The sequence below is a fragment of the Phocoena sinus genome, chromosome 12 (assembly GCF_008692025.1).
Source record: "Phocoena sinus isolate mPhoSin1 chromosome 12, mPhoSin1.pri, whole genome shotgun sequence".
NCBI classification, from domain to species: Eukaryota; Metazoa; Chordata; class Mammalia; order Artiodactyla; family Phocoenidae; genus Phocoena; species Phocoena sinus.
Genome location: NC_045774.1, coordinates 43,353,000 through 43,378,056, shown reverse-complemented (window position 1 = coordinate 43,378,056; position 25,057 = coordinate 43,353,000). Strand labels below are relative to the sequence as shown.

Here is a 25,057-nt window from a genome sequence, read left to right as displayed (position 1 = left end):
CCCAACCTCTACCCTCCCTACCCCCAAGTATGCCCCACAGGTATTCTTGTAACGTTCTTTCCCCCACCTGTCCCGACGTACAGAAAGCCTTGTCTCAATTCGTTCCTAAACTTTAACGACAGAGAACTACAGGGCTGGGGGAGGGGTGCCTGGGAAGGCGGAAAGCGTTGCAGGAAGCAGGTCCGAACCAGGAGAGGTCTCAGGGAAGGAAACAGAACGGCGATGCGAAATGCGTGTTTCACAACTGGAGTGTATTCTCTTTCACCTCTGAAATGAAACAAGCAAACAAAATCGCAGCTGCTGTATTACTGACTGAAGAGTCAGCAAAAGTCCTCTCTGACCTCCCTGCAGTGCCTAGGATAATTCCTCTTGCAGCCAATGAGTCCTCGTTCCAAAAAGTTACTGAAACTTTAAAGGATGACGGCCGAGGAGACTCGGGGCGGCCGGGGTCTGGGTAAAGCCGCCTGGACTCCTCGAAAGCAGCTGGTACCCGGACGAGCTGGAGGCGGGGAGCGAATAACGCGGACCTAGAGGGCTCGGATGGAGGGCGTCAAAGGGAAGGGGCGGGATCATAATCTAGAGGGGCAATAGGGACCCGCCCCAGTGAGCGGAATTAAAAGGTGTGGTAGCTGACGGCGTACGGATTGGCTCGGAGGGGGCGCAAAGGAGGTGCCGCAGGGCAGCGGTTACAGGCTTCAGCCGCTACCGCTTCCCCGCAGAGGGAGCTCCTCCGCGCAGAGAGGAGTTCCCGGACTCTTACATCCTGTCTGCGAAGATCCGGATTTCCTGGGGTATTCCTAGGGATAGCGCCGTTCCTCCCGCCGAGGAGCCGAGAGCAAAGAATCTTCCCCACCTCGCCACCCCGGACGCACACACTCAACTCTCCAGTGTGAGGTCGGGACTTCCCACAAGACCTTTCCCCACTACTCAACAACTTTCTTTCTCTCTCCAAACGTAAAAGCCCCCATTTCTGCCCTCTCCTCTCCGTCCTCCCGCCCCCTTCTGCTTTAGCCTGGAAAATCCTTGCTCCTCACAGTGCGAAGTCTCAGGGCTCAAGTTCCGGGCTGCGCAGTTCACCGCACCCTTCGGCCACAGGTTCGCCGCCGGGTAGCCCAGAAACACGCACCGGCAAGCCCCTCGGTCCCTCGTCCCACGCACCCCATTGGCCTCCCGGCCCCGCCCCCAACCCCTCCTCCTCCTCCGCGGCCCGGGAATGGCGTCAGCACGCCGGCCCCGCGTGGGGTTTAAATGCCCACTAGCTGGAGGCCGGGCGCTTCCATCTCGGAGCGCGGTGGCGGCTGGAACTGCAGGGGTGGGAAGGGAGCGTGCGAGCGGGATCCCGAGCCGCGGAGCACGCTGCCCCTCGCTCCGCCGCGGATGACTTGGGAGCTCGGGTCCAAGTGCCGCCCATGCAGCATCCCTACCCTCCGCCGCCCGAGAGTTGATGATAAAACACTTAACCGTCTCCGCTGCGGGAAGCCATGAGCTGTCTGGATGTTATGTACCAAGTCTATGGTCCTCCCCAGCCTTACTTCGCAGCCGCCTACACCCCTTACCACCAGGTACGTGTCTCTTCTCGGCCGGGCCTCGTAGACAGGTGGCGCGCCCTGGCTTATCCGAGCACTGCCAGTACTCCGAGGTTCCCGGTGCCTCCGCGCGGGTACTGGGCGTCCGAACAGCGGCGGGCGCCTCCCGGATGCGGGGTTGCCCGCGCTGCCACCCAGTAGGTTGAGCTAACCCCTTTAGCTTGCCCGTTTGCTCTCTCGGGAAGGCAGCTAAGTCCTGCTAGTGCGTGCCCCGGACTTCCCGGGAATAATTAGACGAGGATCGCGTGAGCTGCATTGATTTCTTAGGGTATGTCGGACTCCAGATTTCTTCCAAGCCCGGTGCTGGCGCGGGGAGATGCAAGCAAAGCTCACGCAGGGAAAACCAAACTTTGGTCCCAAAGGTGAGAGTGACAACAAAACAAAAGCAAAGGCCTGTCTCTGTCTTTATGTCTGAGAATCAAAGACTCGCGTTCTCATCTCTGCAAGCTTATTTTATCAAAGGCTTTTTTTTTTTTCAGTTTCAATTCTCAGGCGATCAGGCCAATTAATTCCAGAACCAGCGAATTCGTTACAAAGAGAACTGCACGAAACTCACTGGCTTTATAATCTTTGCTTTGCAAAGTTCTGGGAAATATTATTGACCCGGCAGAGGCAAGCTTAATAGATAATACTTCGCCTTTCGCTAGCTGAGTCCGGCTGCCCTGCCATCAACAAACCCACTTTTGAGAAGAGCACTAGCCCCGGTTCTGCAAACTCTTCAAGTTTCGTTTAATTTTTACAATATTTCTATTCTCCGGGCTATATCTGGTCGAAGTTTTTCTTTTCATTCCTCAGCTGGTGTAGTCGAAACTGAGGACAGTAGTCCAGGAAATGAATAAGATCGCACTCCAGTGGGCAGAGGGGGGGATCCCCTAGGAGTCCGGACGAGGTTGGAAAGTGAGGGCCTGGACCTCCTGCTTCGGGAAAGTTGAAATACACCCCAGTGTCCGAGTCCATGCTTTTGCCAATTTTGCTTGCAGAATATCTATTTGAAAATTTCCGGATGAATTAATGATGGAATGGGTAGACTTTGCCTTTTGTTTTTGCTTTTCTCCCTCCTCCTCTCCTTTTTAAAACTTTCCAACCAGAAGTTTGTTTAGTCTCAATGTTAATTTTAGGAATCACCAGAGTCTCTCACTGTAAGCCAAGTGGGAATGTGGTAGAAATGGTGATATTGCTAAATAACTCCAGTCTTTTGGCTTCGGTGTCCAAGATGAGCTCCTTCCCAGGCTGGAAGTATTACAAAGAGGAAAGGAGGGCTGGTTTTCTGTCCGTTTGGTCCTTTCTCCTCCCTGACCCTGGACCAATCTATTGCCCCAAGATCTCTGTTCATTTTTGTATGATCAGGGTCTCCCTTGAAGGGCATCCCTGCCTGCATACTGCTTTAACACTGCATTCAGTCCATTGCTCGTTTCTAAGAAAATGTTTTCAGCGGCCACACTTGGTTTTGTAAATCACTATCAGACAGTCATGATTTACCCAACCTTACAGCCAAGATCATCCTCTGCTCCTTTTTATTACTTTTTCCCTCAATATACACAGATGGTGAGGTAGAAATTCTCATAGCCCACTGGTTTTTCCTTACTCAAAAGATCTCTTTAAAAGCTGAGACTTTCTAATGGCCAGTTTATGAATGACCAAATATCAACTTGCATTTATTAAAATGATCCATGTCACGATGTTATTCCATGTTTTTATCCTGCAGCAGTTCTTCCTTTACATCCTTGTTGTGTAGAGTGGATTTTGCTATTTTCATGTTCTATCATGAGGATGCTTTAATCCTGCACCTTGCACGTCTGCCCTGAGTTCTCGGGCAAGGAAGAGTCAGGCCCTAACTGGACTTGGGTGCCTTTTACCCTTGGAGCCTGATTTTAAAACTATATCTGCCTTGAGCCTGGCTCTGTGGTCAAACTGCTTAGGCGTCTTCCTGGACCTTCACCCTGACACCTTCAGAGAGTTCTCCCTGTGGCCTGGCAGCAATTCCAAGGAGACAGAGACTCCAAGAAGGGCAGTCGGCCTCTCAGGAGCCCCACCTTTGTTGAGCTGCAGGTTGGGAGGCCTGTTGACTGCAGCCCACGTTACTGAGCACCGGGCATGGGCACCCATGCCAGTTGCTCCTGGATACCTTTGGGATCCGGATGAGGGAGTGCAGTCTGAACACAATTTGCTCGCTCTTTTGAAGTTGACTTCTCTATTCTTTCTCCTTTGAGCAGAAACTAGCCTGTTACTCCAAAATGCAGGAAGCACAGGAGTGCAACGCCAGCCCCAGCAACAGCAGTGGCAGTGGCAGCTCCTCCTTCTCCAGCCAAACTCCGGCTAGTATAAAAGAAGAAGAAGGCAGCCCGGAGAAAGAGCGCCCACCAGAGGCGGAGTACATCAACTCCCGCTGCGTCCTTTTCACCTATTTCCAGGGAGACATCAGCTCTGTGGTGGATGAACACTTCAGCCGGGCCCTGAGCCAGCCTAGCAGCTACTCCCCAAGCTGTACAAGCAGCAAAGCCCCGCGGAGCTCCGGGCCCTGGCGGGGTAAGTATGGGGCCCCAACTGGCAAAGGAGGATAGAGAGCCCTCATAGCCTGGGGTCCACCTACAGGGGTTCAAAGAGATGCAGCTGAAAGAATGCTAAGTGTTAGAGAAGAGGTGAGGAGGGCCATTGGGAGAGGATAAGGAAATCGAAGGAGGAGTAGGCACAGGCCTAAGATCTCTCCTTGAAGAGGCAGAGCAGAGCAGTGACCTAGGAAAAACCAAAGGCCTTGGAATTGGGAGGCCTACGTTTGTGTGTTGGCTCCACCACTTCCTAGCAATATGACCTTGGGCAAGTCTCTTAACCTCTTGGAGGTCACTCTATTTACTGGTCTCTAAAATTAGTATAATATTTGCCCACTTAACTATCCCTGGAGGTGGCTATAAGGGTAACAGAAAATGTATGTAAATGTGCTGTGGAAATGTGAGGTTTCCAGCAGCCTCCCAAGGCAGGTGGGGGGGGGGAGGGGGGAGGGGGATCTTCACAAACAACAGCTTACAGGGCCCTTACCCCATTTCTGAAAATCTTTCCAGAGAAAAAAGTCCTAGAATGCAGTGCAAGCAAAACCTGCTGAAGAATGTCTCCTAAAACCTACTTATGCCTTTTGCCAGATTTTGATTACTTGGGAAATCTTGAAGCAGAGAATGTCTTTCAATACGCGAGTAAAATAATAAAGAAATAAGAATTTAAGGGTAGCCAAAACATCTCTAAGGGATTTCCCCAAACACATCCCTTCTTTATTGGTTTACCCTCCTCACCAAGCACTGCTTTACCTAGCCTGGGACAATGATTTCTTGGATGAGTTAACGAACTCTCCCTTCTATTCTGAAATCTTGACCTCCCTTTATTACCAAAACAAGGGTGGAAGTAACTATTTGGTAACTTTGGTAACTTTCTCACTAATCTTTGCTTTTGATGTGTACCAAGCTGAGAAATGAGGACTTTGTTGTAACAAAGGAAAACAAATATTTCATTTTGGGGGAAATGACAACTGTCGCCCTTCCTTTTTTTTCTTAAGAGTGTGACAGTTTGTACAAACCTTGCCTAGACAAGATCCAAAAACATTAGTTTTAAATACAAAACATTCTTTTTATTCTCCAGTTGCCTAAATACTTTTAACAGGAAGACTGTTCACTACTTAGAATGCATTTTCAAAGCATTTTAAATTATCTACTATGAAATGCAGATGCCTTCTCCAGGGTTCTTTTAATTAAATGTCTTTCTTTCCTTTCCTCCCAACTAAAGGCAAAAAATTTGAGCTAAATGCTGTTCTCTTAAAATGCTTCCAGACACTAGGGGTCAACAATGATACAAACAATAATAATTATTATTGTTATTATTCCTGGCGTCCACATTTTGATGCAGAAAATGTTTTAATTAAAACTGAAAAGACCTGTCCCTTCGTGTCTCCCTCTGCAAATAATACAGCTGCCCTTTTAATAGGTCGTTTACTCTTTGCAAAAAAATTTTTTTAAATAAAGTTTCTAGAAAGGAGGCTAATAATAGCAAGACTCCGAAATATGTCGATGGACTTCCAGTCCATCGGAGGCCTTGGAGGGGCACATTTTCTGGAGCTAGGGAGGCTGAAACGCGAGAGCGGGTAGTGAGATCGCTAGGCGGCCGACCAAGAGAGGGAAGAGGTACCTTTAGCTTCAGGAGAGGCTGCGGGCCGGGAAGGCGAGGCCGCTTCTGGTCCGAGGCCGTCCAGCCCGGAGTCTGAAAGAAGCTCCCTGCGCCCTGAAACTGGGGCTGGGGAAGGAAGTCTCTACGCTCTTCCTCTCCCCGCCAGTCTCCAGGTTCCCGCAGCCTGGGACGCGCCTGCAACATCCGAGGAAGCGGCGCTCCTCCCCAAAGAGTTCCCCAGTGCGGCGCCCGGACCTCGCGTTCCCGGGCCGCAGCCCCGCGAGAGAGGCGCCGCGCGTGCGCCCAGCACGGCGCCTTTCCCGCCCTTTGCCCGCCCCGGCCGTTCAGTTCTGCGGCGGCCGAGCGGCGTCGGCAGCCGTGCTTCCGGCGGTGATGCGTTCCTCTCTCCCTCTCCTCCCCTCCGCCTCGCCGGCCCAAAGACGGCTCCTTCCCGATGAGCCAGCGCAGCTTCCCCGCCTCCTTCTGGAACAGCGCTTACCAGACGCCAGTGCCCGCGCCGCTGGGCAGCCCGCTGGCCGCCGCTCACTCGGAGCTGCCCTTCGCCGCAGCCGACCCCTACTCGCCGGCCGCGCTGCACGGCCACCTGCACCAGGGCGCGGCAGAGCCCTGGCACCACGCGCATCCCCACCACGCGCATCCGCACCACCCTTACGCGCTGGGCGGCGCCCTCGGCGCCCAGGCCGCCGCCTACCCGCGGCCCGCAGCTGTGCACGAGGTCTACGCGCCGCACTTCGACCCGCGCTACGGGCCGCTGCTGATGCCGGCTGCCTCGGGGCGCCCGGCCCGCCTCGCTCCCGCGCCGGCCCCCGCGCCCGGCAGCCCGTCCTGCGAGCTCTCGGCCAAGGGCGAGCCGGCCGGCGCCACGTGGGCCGCGCCTGGGGGACCCTTCGCGAGCCCCACGGGGGACGTGGCCGGGGGTCTGGGCCTCAGCGTGGACTCAGGTAAGCGGGAGAGGGAACGTGGCATCCCCGGGCCCCTCCTGCCCTGTGCCCAAACCTGGGCTGAGGCCGGGACCCTACTTAGTTCTCCTTGGAGACCCCAGTGACCCTGAGGCCCGAAGGTCTGCATGGCGGGGTTGTGTTTCATCAGACAGATGACCCTGTGTTATCGGTGTGGGCAGAATGAGAAAGTAGCTGGTTAATATTACAGAGGATTTTTTAAAAATAAAATTTGTTGGAAAGGTTCTAGCTCTGTGCTGTTCAGCACTGTAGCCACCGGCCACATGTGTCGGTTGAGCACGTGAAACGTGGCCAGGCCGAATTGGATGTGCTGTAAGTGTATAATATACACTGGATTTCAGGACTTTGTCCCAAAAAGAATGTAAAATTCATCTCACTGATGTTTTACATTGATTGCATGTTGAAATATTTTCAACACATTGCATACTGAATATATTGGGTTAAATAAAATATATTACTAAGTCTCACCTGTTTGTTTTTTACTTTTTTTCAATGTGGCTGCCGGAAAATTTAGAATCATGCCCATGGCTCCCATTGTGTTTCTGTTGGACAGAGCTGATCTAGAGTGCCTGCTAAGAGGGTAGTTTAAATGGTGGCCCGGGGTTGGGGGGGGGGCGGGGGGGTGGTCTTGTCACCTCTTGTGGTAGTTACAAGTCATACAAATATGACTCATGACTCTGATATCAACTTAACTGTCAAATTAAATAGGTCTCTGGAAAACTTAACAAGAATACGATTTTAGTGATAATATTAAGCCCCTAGCTTGAAGAGATTAATTTGAAAGGTACAGTCAAATAAGGGTTTACTTTTTTGTTTGCTTTATTTTTAGGGCAAATGAAAAAAATAGTTATATAATAAATGCAATCGTTGGCTCGTAGTCTTGCCGGCTCTCCCTTCCCTCAGGTGCAAATTTGACACTTGTTTGCTTTGCTTTTACTTTCATTCATGCCCTTTAGATGAATTCTGTGACTTTCACAATGAAACAGTGCTGTTTGTCTTTCTCTTTCTTTAAATATCTTGTGCCTTCCCTCCCCCACCCCCTTCTCTCTCCCTCTCTCTTTCTCTTCTCCCTCTCTCTCTCCCTTTTATTTTCTCTCTGTTTTCAGATTTGCAGCCTCAGGACAAAAGCAAGGATCTGTACTGGTTTTAGACAACCCACCTTCTTCCCTGTAGGTCTCTGCATAGCGCAATTGGTGACACTCAGAGCTGAAATCAAGTGGGTTTGTAACAGCTTCTGATCTTGGTTTGCAGCTCGTCGTTATTCCCTCTGTGGTGCATCCCTTCTGAGCTGATCTGCTGACCCAGGGTTTCCCCTTCCCTTTCCCTTCTGACCAGCCATGGAGGCTGGCATCTGTGCCTCTCACTTCATGGATGAGGACATGGGGGAATGCAGAGACTTCAAACTTCTCCGTGTATTGGGAAAACCAGAACACACATCGACAGAATGTTCATCTAAAAATAATTCCTTCTGCCAAAGAGGAAATCCAAAGACTCTGAATGATGCTTAATGACTTTTGGGCAAATCACTGGAAATATCCATGGTGATCACTTAGGTGACATGATATCATAGTTTTCTTGGAAAGAGGGAAAGAAAAAGAGATGTTTTGGTGTGAATATTTTTTATGCTGATGTGAATTATTTCATTAAGTAGTGTGATCATAGCACTGCCGACGTCAATATCCTCAGACTGAAATGTATTTGTATTTGCATCAAAGACTGTGGTAGAGAAGTCAAAAGAAGCCAATTCCTTCTTCCTCACCTGTAGCCTCCAGCTCCTTTCCTGCCCGCTCCCTCCCTACAACACCCACTCCAGACACAAAGACACACTTTTTCCTTCGGACTGTGAACGTGGAAGCCTCAGCCTGAATGTGAGCAGCAAGTGGCTTATCTGGAGCCACCTGCCTGAGTCTTACTGAAATGCAGCTGTTGTAGGACAACTGTTTAAAACTCCAGAAATACATCGACCAAAGGGGGCACTTCCCAGTGTTTGGCACAGCAATTGCAGTTGCACTGGATATGTTTTATACGTGTGTGTGTGTGTGTGTGTATATATCATATTTTTTACAAAGAACATTTTATGATGAAAGAAGAAACTCTCTCTGCCTTCTCTCCCACAAATTCTGTCCCTCCCTCTATCCTCCTTTGGATGAAAAAAAGTAAGCATCAAGAGGCCCCAGTTGTCTCCAAGAAGAAGAACTAGGAGTCACCAGAAGGGGAAGAGATGCCCATGGAGTCTCTGGTACCTCGAATATTCTTCTCAGTCTCTGTGGTCATGGTTTGGTCACTTTAGTGTTGGGGCAGGGGAAGGGGTACACATGTGGGCAAAACTGAAGGGGATGAGGAAGAAGAAACGAACATTAAAGATGTTTGTTTACCACTAGGTCGCTGTGTTATTTCTTAAAAGGAAAACAAATACCTTAGTTTCTCTCTAATAGCATAAAATAATTTATAGTAGTATGATCTGATGTCAGGAAGTAAAATTACTTCATATATATATTTTTGGTTTTCCAAAGTGATTGTCATGCTGTGAAACCTGTGAACCCCTTTCCACCTCATGTCAACCCTGGAGATGAGAAGTTGGGTATCCCCCCTCCTTTTTACAGATAAGAAAATGGTAGCCCACGGAAGGCCAGGTTTTCTGATGGCCTTCATCAAGTAAAAGCAGAGATGTATAGAAAACACTACTTGTATACCATTGAGTCAGATACACACATTTTTCTCCAAAAGAGAATTATTGTTACTTCTTAAATTCTAGACTCTTCAGATAGTAGAGTCCTCAATTTAAAAATATTTTGGAAATACTGGTTATTTTATATTTTAATCAGCTAGGCTAGGAAACCAAACCTACAGCTAGGCCAAAAAAAAGAAATTATTAAATTAATGGTTTTATTTTCCCTTGATGCCAAAGTTATTTGTGTTCTTTCTCTGGAGAGATTTAGTGTTATGCCCAAACTGCCCTTGAAAGTTGTTAAAGCATAAAATATTAATTCAAATCTTGATCTTCATTATAACACAAGAGGCAAATACAGTGTATCTTGGGTAATGGTATCAAGAGTTGGGTGCAGTTAAGGGACCTTACTCAGAACATGGCTTAGCAGAGTTACCCATCCCTTCTTTCTATCATTTTGGTACATGTTAAGTAGACTATGATCATTACAAGAACCTATTACTGTTTTTGCTCAGATGGAAGATACTATATGATTATATTGTCCCAGATGTGATAGTAATTAGTAATAACTAATTGCATTGCATATAGCAATAACTAATGTTAATTATCAGGCACTGGTCTGAGGGCTTTATATATAGGTTAACTCATTTAAACCTCACAACAATTCTGTGTGGTACTTATTACCACAGAGGCTCACAGAGGAGAAGTAATCTGCCCGGTCACATAACTGGGCAGAGCCAGGATGCCAACCCAGGCAGCCCGGGGCAGAGACTGCACTATTATCCACTGCAGTAACTACTGGCCCACTTCTGATCTGTCTTGAGATGCTCACCTTTGGGCTTACTTTCTCCTCCACAATAGATGAATAAAGAAGGGAAAAGAGACAGGCCAGCAAAGACTGACATGCTGTAGAACTTATAGAATCCCAGGTCTCAAAGGAAGTATCAGGACGTTGTCCAGACTCCTTCGTCAAATGGCACTACCTGTAGACCATTCAGCCAGATGCATTTTTCAATTCATCTCTAGGAAGGAATTATTATCGCTTCTCTTATTAATTCATTTCAGTATTTATAGCCTTCTCTGCTCTGAAGCTCTTCACACCCAACCTAACCAAGTCGTGTTAAGCGTGTTAGTCTGAGGTTTGGACATTGAAGCAATAACTAAAATTAAATTTGGATTCTCTGTGATTTTTTTAAATCCTTGTTCCATTGGCATGGATCGCTGGCGTATACAAGCGTAAATAAAACGCATTTGGTTCCAGCGCCCTTTTAAAACTTTGCCACTGAGTGTACAGATGAAGAAGAAAGCACAGCAAGTACATTCTCTGCTGGACATCTTTTCCAAGTAGTCCCCCTCCCCAAGAAGCTTTCCCTGTGCTCAACCTACATTAGCACTCACAAGATCTCTGATCAGAACCCACAGGGGGCCTTTTCCCTGCCACGAGGTTCTGATTACTGAAGCCTCTCTCCTGAGCTGCATCCAACCTGAATATCAGGTTGCTGGTGAGGAGACTCATTCACTGGAACTGGCCTTTGGGGCACTCCTGAACAGACCGTCCAGACTGCCGAACAGGGCTCCAGTGACCTACAACATAGGACACACGGAGCAGAGGAGCAGAGCATTTCCCTCCACGTTACACATTCCCAAAGTAGAAATGCGAGAGGCCCTGGAACTATCATCATTTGGTTCTGTGTAATAAGACTTTCGAAGGGAACTTTGGTGAACTCATAGCTCTAACTGACATTTTTTTGACATTCTTTTAGGCCCACCAAGTCATGTAAAGGATGAATTCTCATGCTTGTCTTGCTAATATTCGTGAAACCATGCAGAGTAGAGAAGGCCCTAGTAGTTGAAAAAAGGACATTCAAAGAAAGGAGGGATGACATGAGAAAAGGTAAACATGATGTTTTTGCATATATTATACCTGGTTGGGGGTCTGAGAGAAAGATTAGATTCTCCTCTAATCATCCCGGTTGGCACTGGTGTCCTCCTCATCCACGGTTTTCCCTTTGCACTTGGCCTCTACTGAGGGAGAGGTGAGGAAAAGGGGTGAGACAGCTCCCCGCCACCAAATAATCCTGTTGCCGATTGCCCTCTGGCTGAGAACTCAGTCACCCAACTGCAGGGAACTCTATCTATTCTACTCCCTTAGTTTAATAAGAGTTGCCATCCTGTCTCATTTACCCTTTGAAGTTCTATTTCCATGCGTGGCAAATTCTAGCAATGACTTGATTGATTCAGGCCTGGATGGGAGGGAGGGCAGAGGTGGTGAGGGTTGGGATGTAGACTCCCTGACTGGAAGCTTCTCTTGCCACTCTTTCTGTGCCCTTTCAAATAGGGGGAAACAACTTGTAATTTTAACCTCCCATTTGCTTAGAATCGTAAATCCTGTGCTTATGTGCAGGCACCTATACACCTTCTATCAAAATAAACAAGAAACCTTTTCTTAAACACTTAGTGATTGGTTACTTCAGAGTTGGGGATTTTTTAAAATAAAACTTAAAACTGCTTTCCATATAAATGCCGTTTCCATAAATTGCATTTTTGAACATAATTCACTAGGAGTCAAAGCATGGAAGAAAAGTTGAAAGATATTTGAAAAGACTTTAAAAATAAATGAAACCAAAAAACATAAGATTCCTTTATAAAATTGCTTTAACAGTCTATGGATAATTTGCATGCAAATAATTCACATTTTGATTGTACTTGTGAAGGTCTTTGCTCTCTATGGTCCCTTCTTCCTTGCAAGATTTTTAAGATTTGTTGTTCTTCATTATTTGTTGCATATTTCTAAATTCTGAAGTAAAGGAAAAAAATGTCCTAAAGGCAATATCATTGTTATAGTTGCTGTTTGCACATAACTGAAGTTTTGACATTTACACAAACAACAGGATTAAGCAAATGTAAATTTCATATTTCCTCAATATTAGCTCTCCCTCATCTCCCATGAATAAATGAAACTCACAATACAAATACAGGATCCATACAATAGAATCTATTTATCTACAGATACCACACACACACACCACTAATGCATGCCTAAAGAGAAATCAGAGACCCCATGCCCTCAGACAGGCACAGACACAAACGATTATTCTCACTTGACAGACCAAGTGTACCGCTCTTTCCTTGTATTTCATTCCAGCCACAGAGGGCTGGATCAGGAACGAGACACTTGATAGCTGCTGTTTCCGTGGTTGAAATATTTGTGAAGTTAACACACAATCTGAAAGCAGAAGCTAATAAATTATAGGGTGCTAATTGGAGCTGGAGCAGAGCTGTCAATCATGTTATCCTAAACACAGAGAGACCCTCATAACCTAAAAAGGCAAGGCAGCCTTCAGGATGAGCGCCCAGTTGTCTCCAGCCTTGACCTCCACCCCAGTGGAAACACTGTCCAGGCAGAGTGGCCACTGGCAGAGTCGGCAGAGGTGATTCTGCTAATCCAAGCTCACTTTAAGAAAATAGACAAATTGTCTTTGGGGGAAAAGAGTAAAATATTTGACTGAAAAATTAATGTTTAGAGAAACATATTGTTTAGAGAAATATATAGTGAATTTACTGGAATAATTAATACTTTGATAAAATGTTACTCTTTACTTGGAATTTTTCCACTTTAAAACACAAGTTTAACTCAATAAGAGAAAAATCTAAAGTTCTCCACAACACAGGGTCATGTCTACCTCAACTTACAGTGTTTCCATTGGTTTACCAGTGTACTCATGAAACGAAGCACCTCTAAAACAGAAATAAGGAGTCCAAATTTCCTTTGTCTTACGGAATTCATTTCTTTCATCTAGAAAAGCAACAGCAGCATATTTTCTGTTTGTTTTGTTCTTCGAATCTCCTAGTAAGCTCTAGTTCTACTTATCTCCCAAAATTTCAAAGTCACTAAAGTGATTTTGCTCAAACCATCCTCCTCTGTCATTATTATTTCCATTTCCTATCAAAACTGTGTAAATTAATAAATATACAATTTTCATTACATATAAGAAATTTAGTTTAAAGGTAGACGAAAATTTGGAAAACAAAACTAAAGAATTAAAATATTTTGATTCCTAATCAATATTTGCATGACTCTAACGATCTAGTTACCACTAGATTTTTACCAACATTTATTTAAGGAGTATATACTTTAGTCTATATATGTATTTACAACTGGTAAAATACTCTGTTTACCTCATAATTTGGAAGCTTCTTTAGAATACTTCAGGTAAAAATAGTTTTCGCTCAGGAAGAGCAAATCAAGTATCTTAAAATTCTAAACACATAATTGCTTAAAACATGGATTATAATTGATGGGAATGTCAGAGCTTATTTTTTTTTCCTGCTAATTCTCATTACTACAGCTTTGCCCTTATTTTTGGCAACTACATTATCAGCCCTGTGCCAGTAATGGTATTATCAAGAAATGGGATGGAAAACAAACAAAAATTAAAACTTTTTGTTATTGCTGTTTATTTTTACTAAGTACGATCCTTTTTCTTTTTTCTTCTTCTAGTGCATTTTACCCAATGTGTAATCCATCTCAGAAAACAATAGGATGCTTTTTCCTCTAGTATCATATTACTTTTTTTCATTGTACCTGCTTTTTTATGGAATTTCTTGACATATCTGGGAGGTTATCTCAATATATCTAAAGGTTCTGTATTATTAGTATTCTTCCATCTTGCTTTGTGGAGTGTGAAATCCTGTTTTTACCTCAGGCAGTTTCTCCTCCACACTCAGAAACTGACAGAGGGCATTGACAGACAGATTTGGTAAGAAACACAAAGAACAGAGCTTATGATATTTGTTCTTCCTTGTTCAAAGGCTTCTTCTAAAAACACATTCTTCGCTTGTACTTTTTGAAAGGAGTAAGATAAGAGCCTAGGGACGTGTCAGACTTGTATCCTGAGGGAAAACCATGATGAAGTTGTATTCAGTTGGGATTGGTGAGAAGGGAAATTTTATTCACAATTTTATCCTTAACTGTTTCAAACTAGCTAGTAAATTTTAAAAATGATAATACAGGCACCACCATCTTGCATTGAAGTTTGGGACACCTGGTTATTCGATGTTTAAGGACTGAAAAATTTTTAAACCTGCCAGTGAGATACTGCCATCTCCCTTTTTTGTTTGCGATATAAAATATATTGAAACTATTTAAAATCAACTATACCCCAATAAAAATTAAAAAGGTTTTTAAAATTTTTAAATGAAATGTATTGAAACTAAAAAAGAAAAACAATGCTTCACTGCCATAAAATGTACCAGGCTGCAGGTTAATATAGGCTTTGGGTCTTAGGAGACTGAGGTAGAAAGAATAGGTACCACTGAATCTCCCTGTGTCACAGAACAAGGGCAAGGCATTAAGTTAAAACAAGACAAAATTATACCACTTAATAATGTATATTCTTTCAGATCATAAAAGCTTCTGACTACATTTTTACTGCTATTTTAGAGTGCAAATTTAATTCTTGTCACTTCCTTTATTAGAGGAACTTCTAATTTGAACTCAAATTACCCATGCTTTATTCTCCTTCTCCTTAGTTATTATAAACAGAAAAGTTCTAAAAGTGGTATTCTAGAAAATGCTTTGCATGTTATCTGCTCGTTTCCTGATCTAGTTCTTGTGCTTGTCCTATATGTCCATATGGATGCTCAGAATGAGTTAGAGCTATCTTGTCACTGTTCTCAGGAGGACATCAAGCTCACTACGAGACTATTTCAGCTCAAGGGTACATCATCTAGAAGTGACCAGAGTACTTACCACAATTCTAGTTGACTGCTCCTCTGGGTTAGTGCACTCGGCAGTGTTTTTCTCATATTCCACAGAAGGTTCCTGGTAAATTCCTTCCTCCCATTCTGTTAGAAAACCTTCACCCTAACTACCTTCTCATCCAAATGCTATCTGTTCTTCAACGTCTCACGTAAGTTTCTGCCTCTTCCTGGAAGCCTTATCTCCACACCAGACACCGTACGTGGTCTCACCCATATCAGAACTCCTACCAACGAATGTCTCTGCCATTTTTTTGCCATTTATTATTTAGCATCTTGGGACACAAGTTCAGAATTTAAAAGGTTGCAGTAACCCTAAAGATTATCTCATTCTCCCTTGACTTATTCTTTACCCCCTCAGCTGGATATTTAAGTACATTGAGCAGGTACTACCAACTATTGTGAAATAATACACAAATTATTGCATTAAACTTTTTATTTTACATGCAAACCAATTTTAAAATACAGGTTCATCTGAGGTTTAATGTCCAAGTTAAAAAAAAGAAAATAAAAATAGTCTGGAAGCTGCTTCAGTAAAGAAAATCCTCTTAGTAAAAGGAGTGGGGAGAGGTTCTTCACTTTTAGGAGGCAGTGTCAACTATCCTTTTTCTGCACTTGTATACTGATCCTCAATCTCTGTCTTCTGCTCAAGGACATCCCTTCAACAATTGTCCTCTCTTTTCCTGCATCATCATTTCTCCCTCTCTACTGGATCATTCCCATTAATATAAAACAGGCTGCAATATTTCCTGCCTTAAAAAAAAAAAAAAAGCAACCTTCTTTGACCCTGTCTCCTTTTAGTTACTAACTCATTTCTCTGCTCCCTTTAAATGGCAGCGAGCCTTAAATGAGTCATCCTCTTGCTCTCTCCACTTACTTTTCCATTTTCTCTTGTACCCACTCTAGCTTAGCTTCCACTACACACACCCTTGTCAAGGTCATCAGCTAGCTCTGTGTAAACCTGAAGATCAGCTCTCAGTAACCTTTTACCTGTCTCATCAATAGGGTGATACATCAGTGAAGATCCTCCGATAAGCAGTGGTCAAGCCATATACCATGCACTTGAGGCCTTATTAATATGTTCTAGCAAAGATACTACACCTGGCATAGCAGTTGCAATTGGGCTACTATTTGATTTAACTCATGCTACACTACAGCCATGCTCCAGGATCCATGTGGTTTCTGCAGAAGCTCTGGTGAATTAAAAGGAGGTGTGACAGAAACCATGAACCCTGTGACCTTTTGAACATAAATGCTGGCACTAATCATTGTAATTCCCCAGGATCCTATTTTATTTTTGACTTACTATCTTGGCTAGGGGAGGGAAGAGAGCAGGGCAGCAGTTCCAGAGGTTTCTGCTTGGCCTTCCACACCATGATATATTTTACCCCACAGGCCAAGGATCCAGTGATTCAACCACCAAGTATGTCAACCCCTATTACACATTTATAGAGTGTATAAATGTGTGACATACCCCCACCAGTGGGGTCACGGACCCGGTGGACACACTGTAGGTTGGCCTTTAGCCAGGACTCAATTTAATACCTGGCTCCATAAACCCCACCCTAACAAAGGAGCTATGATGATGCTTCAGGTCTCTAGATACCAATGTCAACTCAGATCCTGTGTCTAATAGTCTGAAATGTCTGGGGATTCTCAGTGCACAGTACTGGAATAAATGGCCACAGTGCCCTATGGTGGAATCATCATAGTATATACCGTGATGGTGTTACAGGTTCTGTCCTAGGACCTGTCCACTTCTTCAGTCAATGGGTTACAGATCTGTACAATGGTGATTTTTATTCAAGTGACCACATCGGCCTCCTAACTCCTCCGTTTTTGCCTTTCTCTGATTGTAAATGGTAAGCACTGCTGCCCTTCTGTTTTGTCCTGGGGACAACATGCTTTATTAACCATCTCCACAACTCCCTATGCTCAAGCTTCTTTGGGTGCCTCTCCATCATCATGGTGATGGGGGTCCCCTGGCTTCTAGTAGTCCAGTGCAGCCATCTGGTATCTATTATTTCAGGGCTGTGTCATGTCCGTAGATTTTAACGAGCCCAGATGTGGATGGCCTGCAGAGGAGGCCATTACTGAGCTGCTTAGTGATGCTCAGTGAGGCACCCCTCTCATCATCCTGTTCCTAATGACCTTAGTGTGTCCTTTGATGGGTCTTCTGGCCTCATATAATATGTCCGTGCCAGCATTCCCACTTCCCTCAGTCTTTTTATTCCTTCCTCTCCCATCTGACAGGGCATCTCAGCATGGGCCTTTGTTTTCTCCAGGCTTCCGAGTCTACCCTAGCTGAAAGTTTGCCTTGGGTTTTTTCCAAGATGTTAAAATTTCATGTTCCAGGAAATCCCACTGAGTGAATGAATTCCTGCTTATCCAGTCTTACCTTCCCACCCCCTTACTCACGTACCCTCCGAATGTAATCCCAGCATTACTCCCCTGGCTCCCACCATTAGATGCTAGCTAATTCTTAGAGCTCCTTTGAGATGTAATCTCTTTCCTTCTTTATCAGACCCAGCATATCCCAAGTCAGGTTAGGCTGGGATTTAACCCTGGTTATCAACCTGGCAGTCTCCATCAGAGGTAGATGCAGCTCCCAAGGGGGCACCTGTTGCCTTGCTGGGGAGAGGCCACAGGAGTATCTCCCTGCACAGAGAAAGTGCTAGCTCTTACGTTAGAGGTATGAGCCATCTCGACAAGCAGTGAGGTATGAGAGGGGTCAGCTGAGCCAAATTCCTTGGGGGCATCCATCCAGTTGCCCCCATCCAGGGTTTCAGGGTCACAGGTTTTCTCAACAGACCTACCTTGACTATCACATGCGGGGCTTGCCCCTCAGTTGTGTCTACTCTTACTCTACAGTTTATAAGTGCCTCTTTTTAACCTATCAGAGACACCTTCTAGCTCTCACAATTAGCCTTTATTTGCTACATACCCTTAATTTCTCATGATCCTTCTGCAGGGAATCAGTACAACTGTTCTGCAGGGAAACAGCCAGTGAGTTCCACTGTTCTCATAGGCATCATCGCCTCTATATCTTTCAAAGACCTGAATCATCACGTTGGCAAAGGTGTTCCCCTCCATGGGATATTTTTCTTGTTCACCACTGGTGAAATTCGTAGCATTTGGGCTGCCATGTTGTGCCCACATATCTATCACTCATGATGAGGTCGTCTTAGCCACTTGGGTGATGAGTGAGCCAGACCCCAAATCCCATCTCGCTACCTGTTTTCTTGGGCCATTCCTGGTACTATTTGTATTAGTTAAGGGCCTCAAAGAAACAGATGCCAAGAGGAATAGATGTGCAAATGATTTGTTGGGAGAAAGGCCTGGGAAGGATAAAGGGGGAGAGACAAAGCGTAGGTGAAAAAAGCCTTCAGGTTGCAATGCAGGCCTGACACCTGTTAAGAAGAGAGAAAAGGGAGGATTGGATAGGGAAAACCTGAGATTACAGTGCAATTCTGGGAAAGTCTCAGCCAGACTGATAGAGAGTCAGTCCCCAAGTCAAAATGGCCTGTTGGTGGCCAGATAATGTCCAGATCAGGCAGGAATGGCCCATTCCTGGTACTCCCCTGTGTTTAGTCAGTGGCTGGAAATGGTCCAAGGGAAGCATGACCTGGCATGAATGTCACAGTAGATCTGAAGGTACAGCAGCTGGAGGTGTCAATTAGCCGTGCTCCCCAAAGCAGGTTCTCTTGAAAGATGATCTAAATAGCACACCTCTGCGTCCACCGCAGGGAACCATATAATTTATGGTCTGAACAAGATCACTTATAAATGTGAAAGGGACACTGGTAATAATCCAGGACAAAGGCATAAACTGGGACTATCCCAGGCAAATTAAGACATATGGTTACCTTACCTGTCAATAATATTTGACACAGTTCATAATTCCATCTTTCTTCAAACACTTTGTTCATTTGGCTTCCAGGGTTCCATGCACTCTTGATTTTCATGCTACTTTTCTGACCCCTCCTTCTCAGTCTTCTTTGGTAGTGTCTCCTCAGCTCCCTAATGTCTAAACATGGAATGATTTTGGCCTCAGTCCTTGGACCTTCTTTTTTATACACACCCCTGGTTGAGCTGGACCAGTCTCATGGCTACTCTCAGCCTTATCTATATACTGACAACTCTCCAGCCTGAACCCTCTCCTTAATCCCCTGTCCCACTGCATAGTCAGCCTCTCACTTAGATCTCTAAAAATCATCTCAAAACTAACATATCCTAAACTGATCCTCTAATTGCCATCCTGCCTCTCAAAATGAATCATCTCTCCTTCAGTCTTTCCCACCTGATAAGTGGTAACTTCCATTCTTCCCACTGCTCAGATTAAAAATCTTAATCTTTTCTTCCCTTGTACTCCATATCTAATCCATCAGCAAAATCTTCAAAAGAAACACAGAATCAACCACTTTCACTGCTGTTTCATCACCTTCCCTGCCAAGCCGTCATCACCTCGTGGTTAATTATCATAACTTTCTAATTGATTTTCCTGTTTCTACCTTTCTGCCCCACCCTACTCTCAGTCCCTTCTTCACATGGGCTCTGGAATGATCCTTTAAAACCAAAGTCAAATCATGTCTCTCATATGTTCAAAATTCCCTAGTGTCTTCCTATCAGGTAAAAAGTCCCTACCATGGCCTGTATGATCTAACCACCACTACCACTCTCCCCTCCTTCCCTCCCTTTTTTTATTGCTATTGAGTTATATGAATTCTTTGTATATTTAGGCTACTAGCCCCTTATCAGATTTATGATTTGCAATTATTTTCTCACATCCAGTAGATGGCCTTTTAATTTTGTCGATTTTGTTTTGTTTTTGCTATGCAAAAGCTTTTTAGTTTCATGCAGTTCCACTTGTTTATTTTTGCTTTTGTTGCTTTTGTTTTTGGTGTCAGATTCAAAACATCATTGCCAAGACATATGTCAGGGAGCTTACCACCTGTGTTTTCTTCTAGAAGTTTTAAGGTTTCAGGTCTTACATTCAAGCCTTTAATCCATTTTAAGTTAACTTTTGTTAACTAAAGGGAGTTATGTATAAGATAGCAATCCAGTTTCATTCTTTTGTGTGTGGCTGTCCAATTTTCCCAATGTCATTTATTGAAGGGACTATCCTTTCCCCATTGTACATTATTGCCTCCATATTCTGTCATGAGTTAATTGATGATACATGCATGGGTTTATTTCTGGGTTCTCTATTCTCTTCCATTAATCTATGTGTCTGTTTTATATCAATACTACTACTGTTTTAATTCTATAGTTTTGTAATATAGTTTGAAATCAGGAAGCATGATGTCTCCAGCTTCATTCTCCTTTCTCAAGATTGCTTTGGCTATTCAGGGTCTTTGTGTCTTCTTCAGTTTTTTTTCATTACTGTCTTATCGTTTTCAAAATATCGTTCTTTCACCTCCTCGGTTAGATTTATTCCGAGGTATTTTATTCTTTTTGTTGCAATTGTAAATGGGGTTGTTTTTTTAATTTCTCTCTCTGATAGCTCATTATTAATGTAAAGTAAGGCAACAGACTTTTGTGTATTGATTTTGTATCCTGCAACTTTACTGAATTTGTTTATTAGTTCTAATAGTTTTTTGATGGAGTCTTTAGAGTTTTCTGTATATAATGTCATATTATTTGCAAATAGTGACAGTTTTACTTCTTCTTTCTCAATTTTTTTTTTTTTTTTTTTGCGGTATGCGGGCCTCTCACTGCTGTGGCCTCTCGCGCTGCGGAGCACAGGCTCTGGACGCGCAGGCTCAGTGGCCATGGCTCACGGGACCAGCCGCTCTGTGGCATGTGGGATCTTCCCGGACTGGGGCACGAACCCGTGTCCCCTGCATTGGCAGGCGGACTCTCAACCACCGTGCCACCAGGGAAGCCCCCTTCTTTCTCAATTTGGATGCTTTTTATTTCTTTTTCTTGCCTAATTACTCTTGCTAGAACTTCAAATAGTATATTGAATAAAAATTGTGAGAGTGGACGTCCTTGTCTTGTTCCTGATCTTAGAGGAAAAGCTTTTAGCTTTTCACTGTTGAGTATGATGTTAGCTGTGAGCTTCTCATGTACAGTCTATTATATTGAGATACCTTCCCTCTATACCCACTTTTTTGAGAGTTATTATCATAAATGGATGCTGAATTTTGTCAAATGCTTTTTCTGCATCTCTACTGAGATGATCTACTGAGATCACATGATGTTTATCCTTCATTTTGTTAATGCAGTGTATCACACTGACTCATTTGTGGATGTTTGAACCATCTTTGCAACCTGGAATAAATCCCCCTTGATCATGGTGTATGATTCTTTTAATGTATTGTCATATATATTTTTGTTTTTTATTTACCATGTCTTCTCCCCCATCTATTGATAGAGTGTTAGAATGTGGCCTCCATCAAGGCAAAGACTTAGCTTTGTTTATTGCTCTATTCCTAGCACCTATAACAATGCTTCCTGTGTAGTAAGCATTCAATAAATATTTATGAATGAGTAAATGAATCTACATGGGAACACTAAACAGCAGTATATCCATCCTAAGGGATGTATGCAGTCATTAGAAACATTCACAAAGAATTTTTAATGATAAGGGGGAAGGAAAGCTTATGCAATAAAGTAAGTGGGGAAAAAAAAAAGAAAAACAAGAGAAATACATCCAGCCATGAAAATAAGCTCACATGGGGAAGAAAAAAAAACCTGGAAGGAAATATTCTAAAATATATACAATGGAGTTTGGGTTGTATATTTTGTCCCCTTGATTCTTCTAGTTGTGAAAAGCCTAGAAGGATTGGGATGGGTCTTCTGGTTTGGGCACCCCATAGCCTTGACCAATGCAAAAAGCAAAATTGGATGGGCTCCTCTTTACCAAAGAGAGAAGGTCAAAGAGAAGTCAAGGACAACTTAAAATTTATGACATTTATTCTACATCCATAAGGCTATTCTGAGGATAAAAGTTGGGTTTAAGATGGGAGAAATGCTAATGATAAAATAATTTTTTGCCTCCTTTAACATCCTTTACCATCATTTCAAGGGCTTTCAGAATTTCAGGCCTCACCTAAGTTTGATCTGAACCTCAAAGCAGTCCACCAACTTCTATAATATGTCTAGGTCTCAAGAGATAACTCAGGATCTAAAGAATCCTCTTGAGCCCCTCTTGACAGTAGACCAATCTTCTGGCATCCCTTCCATGAGCTAAAAGTGAAGACTTGTGAAGTGTGTTGGAAAAGGATGATGAGAAAGCCAATTCATCCATTAAGTATGAATACTTACTTTAGATTAAAGATAAAATGTTAAAATGTTAAAAGACATCACCCTGTCTTCGGAAAGCTTGCAATTTATTCGAGTAGATAAAATACATAGAAATAGAACAGAAATACATATAGTTGCCAGCAAATGAGATATAAAGACAAGGGCAACAGTAATTCTGAGAAGTGAGAGGGGAGGGAGTTAGGGACAAGCCTTTCCAAAAAGTTGGAATATGAGCTGATCCTAAAGGAAGACTGGAATTTAGATAAGCAGAGAAGAATAGGTGAGAACATTCCAATAGGCCAGGGAAAACCAGGATGGGTAAGCAACACAGAGGGTATCTGAGACCAGGGACAGACTCTTTTCTCCAGGACATTTTGAATAAAGCATTTTCAACAGAATTATAGCAACACATTAATTTTATCCAGGTAAATTTTGTTCAACTGGCAATGTTAAACCATAATAATCTTATGGATTATTTCTTTTCCTTGAACAATTTAAAATGAAGGTTAGATTTATTGATTGGCTTTTGTATTGTTTTGTTTCGTTCGTACCAATTATAACTTCTGCCTTTGGGAGCCATTATTTCTCTCAAGTCTAACATTCCCAGGTCGTATTTTGCAGATAAAAAATTTATCAATAAGGTTTTATTCTTCTGTTAATTTTTAGTGAAGAACATATTTTAACAAGTGCCAATTTTAGCCATTGCCAATTTTTTCCCTCTTGATTACAAAATCTAATTTTTCCAGAATTAACTTACATGGTTTTCAGTATTACCAGCCATTTGTATTTTTATCAATTACTTTCATCTATAATAAATTTCCCTATGAGATTTCAGCCACTATTTAATGTTGCATTAAGTATTTCTACCAATATTATTCATTATGAATTATAAAAAAAGACTACTAATTTGCACTTATATCCTAGCTGAAACATGATATTTTACAGGCCGTTCCCCTCAGCTATTCTATAAATTTCTCTATTGTAATGCAAATGATTGTAATGTAATAATTTGCATTACAATTACCAGATTGTAATGCAAATGTATTGTACTGAAAATCGAATTCTTCTATGTGCTTCTAATCCCTTTGTGTATTCCAAAATAAAGGTCTGTGGCACTGGCAGAGCAAAAGTCACGGTTGCAAGAAACAGAAACTGACTCTGGCTGATTTAAAAGAAAAACATTTATTAACAGGCTATGGAGATAATTTTTAAAAAAAGCTTTGATGACTCATCTACTACAGAATGAAATTCAAACTCTGTGGTTTAGCACTAAGACCCTCTACTGTCTGCTCTTCCCTATCTCTCATTTCTTTTGCTTCTCCCAGGACAGGATGAACTGTTAATGCCAGTGTTTGTAGATGACCACACTCCATGTTACCCATTTTCTTTATTTTTGAAACTGCTACCTGGCCAAATGCTCAGTACTGTGAACTACACTAGTAGTTATAGTAGGTGAACTACACTCCATATAGGCAGGGATTTTGTTTTGTTCATTGCTGTATTTCTAGTGCTTGGAACAGAACGTGGCATGTAGTAACTATATGTTGAATAAATTATTAAAGGATTGAATCAATAAATGTAAATACAGGGCGGGGGAAAGGCTATGGAGATAAGTCACAGAATCCCTGGGAGGGCTTGAGAACCCAACTCAGAGGCTATGGAACAGGGAGCCCGGCCAGAAGCAGACAGCAGAACCAGGCCAGTCTGGCCTCCCCAGTTGCCAGAGGCACCAGGCTCCAGACTTGCTCTGCAGACTCTCCTGGCCCTGGACACTGCATGCTGGGAGCTAGACCAACTGCAATTGCCACCGTCACCAGGGACGACTCACTGTGGTTCCTATTTCTTTGCTTCCTTCGCTCTCAATTAGAAGCCTGTGGTGGCTGTGTCTGAGTGGTAGGGGCTAGGGTCACTTGCCTGCCTTCTTACTGTGAGAAATCTCGGGGAAGCAAATGGAGCATAGCTCCCACTCGGAATATAATGGTAGAGGAATTCCCCAACACAGGAAGGGGCATCATATGCTGGGCTAACAAAAAGAATGATCACTGCCCATTAGAAAGTCAAAAGATCAGAGGGAAAATATTCTGCCTTGTTCAGTGAGATGACAGATGTGGCTGAGTGGCCATAAATCCTGGACCTTTACTTGAGGGCTGTTCACCACAGAATTGACACATTGACCTCCCTGTGTTCCTCATCATACAGCCTATCAAATGTGCAGGTTCTCAGGCAGTAGGCAAATTTTAAAATGAACTAAATGATCCAAGGTGAAAACATACGTGTTCCTCTTCCACAGTAGTTTTTAGCAAATGTTATGATCAAAGTGTTCTTTATAGCTCGTGAACATCCTGTATACTGCAACTAAAGAACACACAATACTTTCATTGGTGTTGCTATTAGAGCATTTGAGGCTTTCAGATTTAAATGGGTAACTGCAAAAATACGACTGGCTTTAAATCAGTGTTTCTCTGCAGCAATTTTTTAATTGCTCTCATTTAGGTGCTCTCATTTAATTTTTAATAGTTCTCATTTAGGTGTTTATTATTTTGTGTGGTTGCTAAAAATCACACAGCTTGAATTAACGTTATATTATCATTTATGTTTAACTTTAAGGACACTTGGATAGTAAATGTAATCCTAAGTATGTTATGTATAAAATGTATGGCAAACAAAAA

The 25,057-nt window shown here is 43.4% G+C and overlaps 1 protein-coding gene across 2 annotated transcripts; it reads left to right on the top strand.

The window, feature by feature from the left end:
* Window positions 1-1,272: 1,272 nt before the first annotated feature.
* On the top strand, window positions 1,273-9,087 carry VGLL2 (vestigial like family member 2). Of its 2 annotated transcripts, XM_032651762.1 has the most exons (4): window positions 1,284-1,562; window positions 3,800-4,112; window positions 6,173-6,694; window positions 7,964-9,087. In XM_032651762.1, the coding sequence occupies exons 1-4, from the start codon at window positions 1,482-1,484 to the stop codon at window positions 8,002-8,004; spliced, it is 957 nt and encodes a 318-aa protein (XP_032507653.1). In that variant the 5' UTR covers window positions 1,284-1,481; the 3' UTR covers window positions 8,005-9,087. The 2 variants fall into 2 exon arrangements, with proteins under 2 accessions (XP_032507652.1, XP_032507653.1); XM_032651761.1 differs by lacking the exon at window positions 7,964-9,087 and having other exon boundaries at window positions 1,273-1,562; window positions 6,173-7,174.
* Window positions 9,088-25,057: the final 15,970 nt, after the last annotated feature.

What these genes read in the sequence shown, in the direction of transcription:
- VGLL2 (XM_032651761.1), top strand. Translation starts at nt 1,482, where the DNA reads ATGAGCTGTCTGGATGTTATGTACCAAGTCTATGGTCCTCCCCAGCCT. An exon ending in CCTACACCCCTTACCACCAG is followed by an intron (nt 1,563 to 3,799) that starts GTACGTGTCTCT and finishes TCCTTTGAGCAG; the next exon opens with AAACTAGCCTGTTACTCCAA. An exon ending in GAGCTCCGGGCCCTGGCGGG is followed by an intron (nt 4,113 to 6,172) that starts GTAAGTATGGGG and finishes GCCGGCCCAAAG; the next exon opens with ACGGCTCCTTCCCGATGAGC.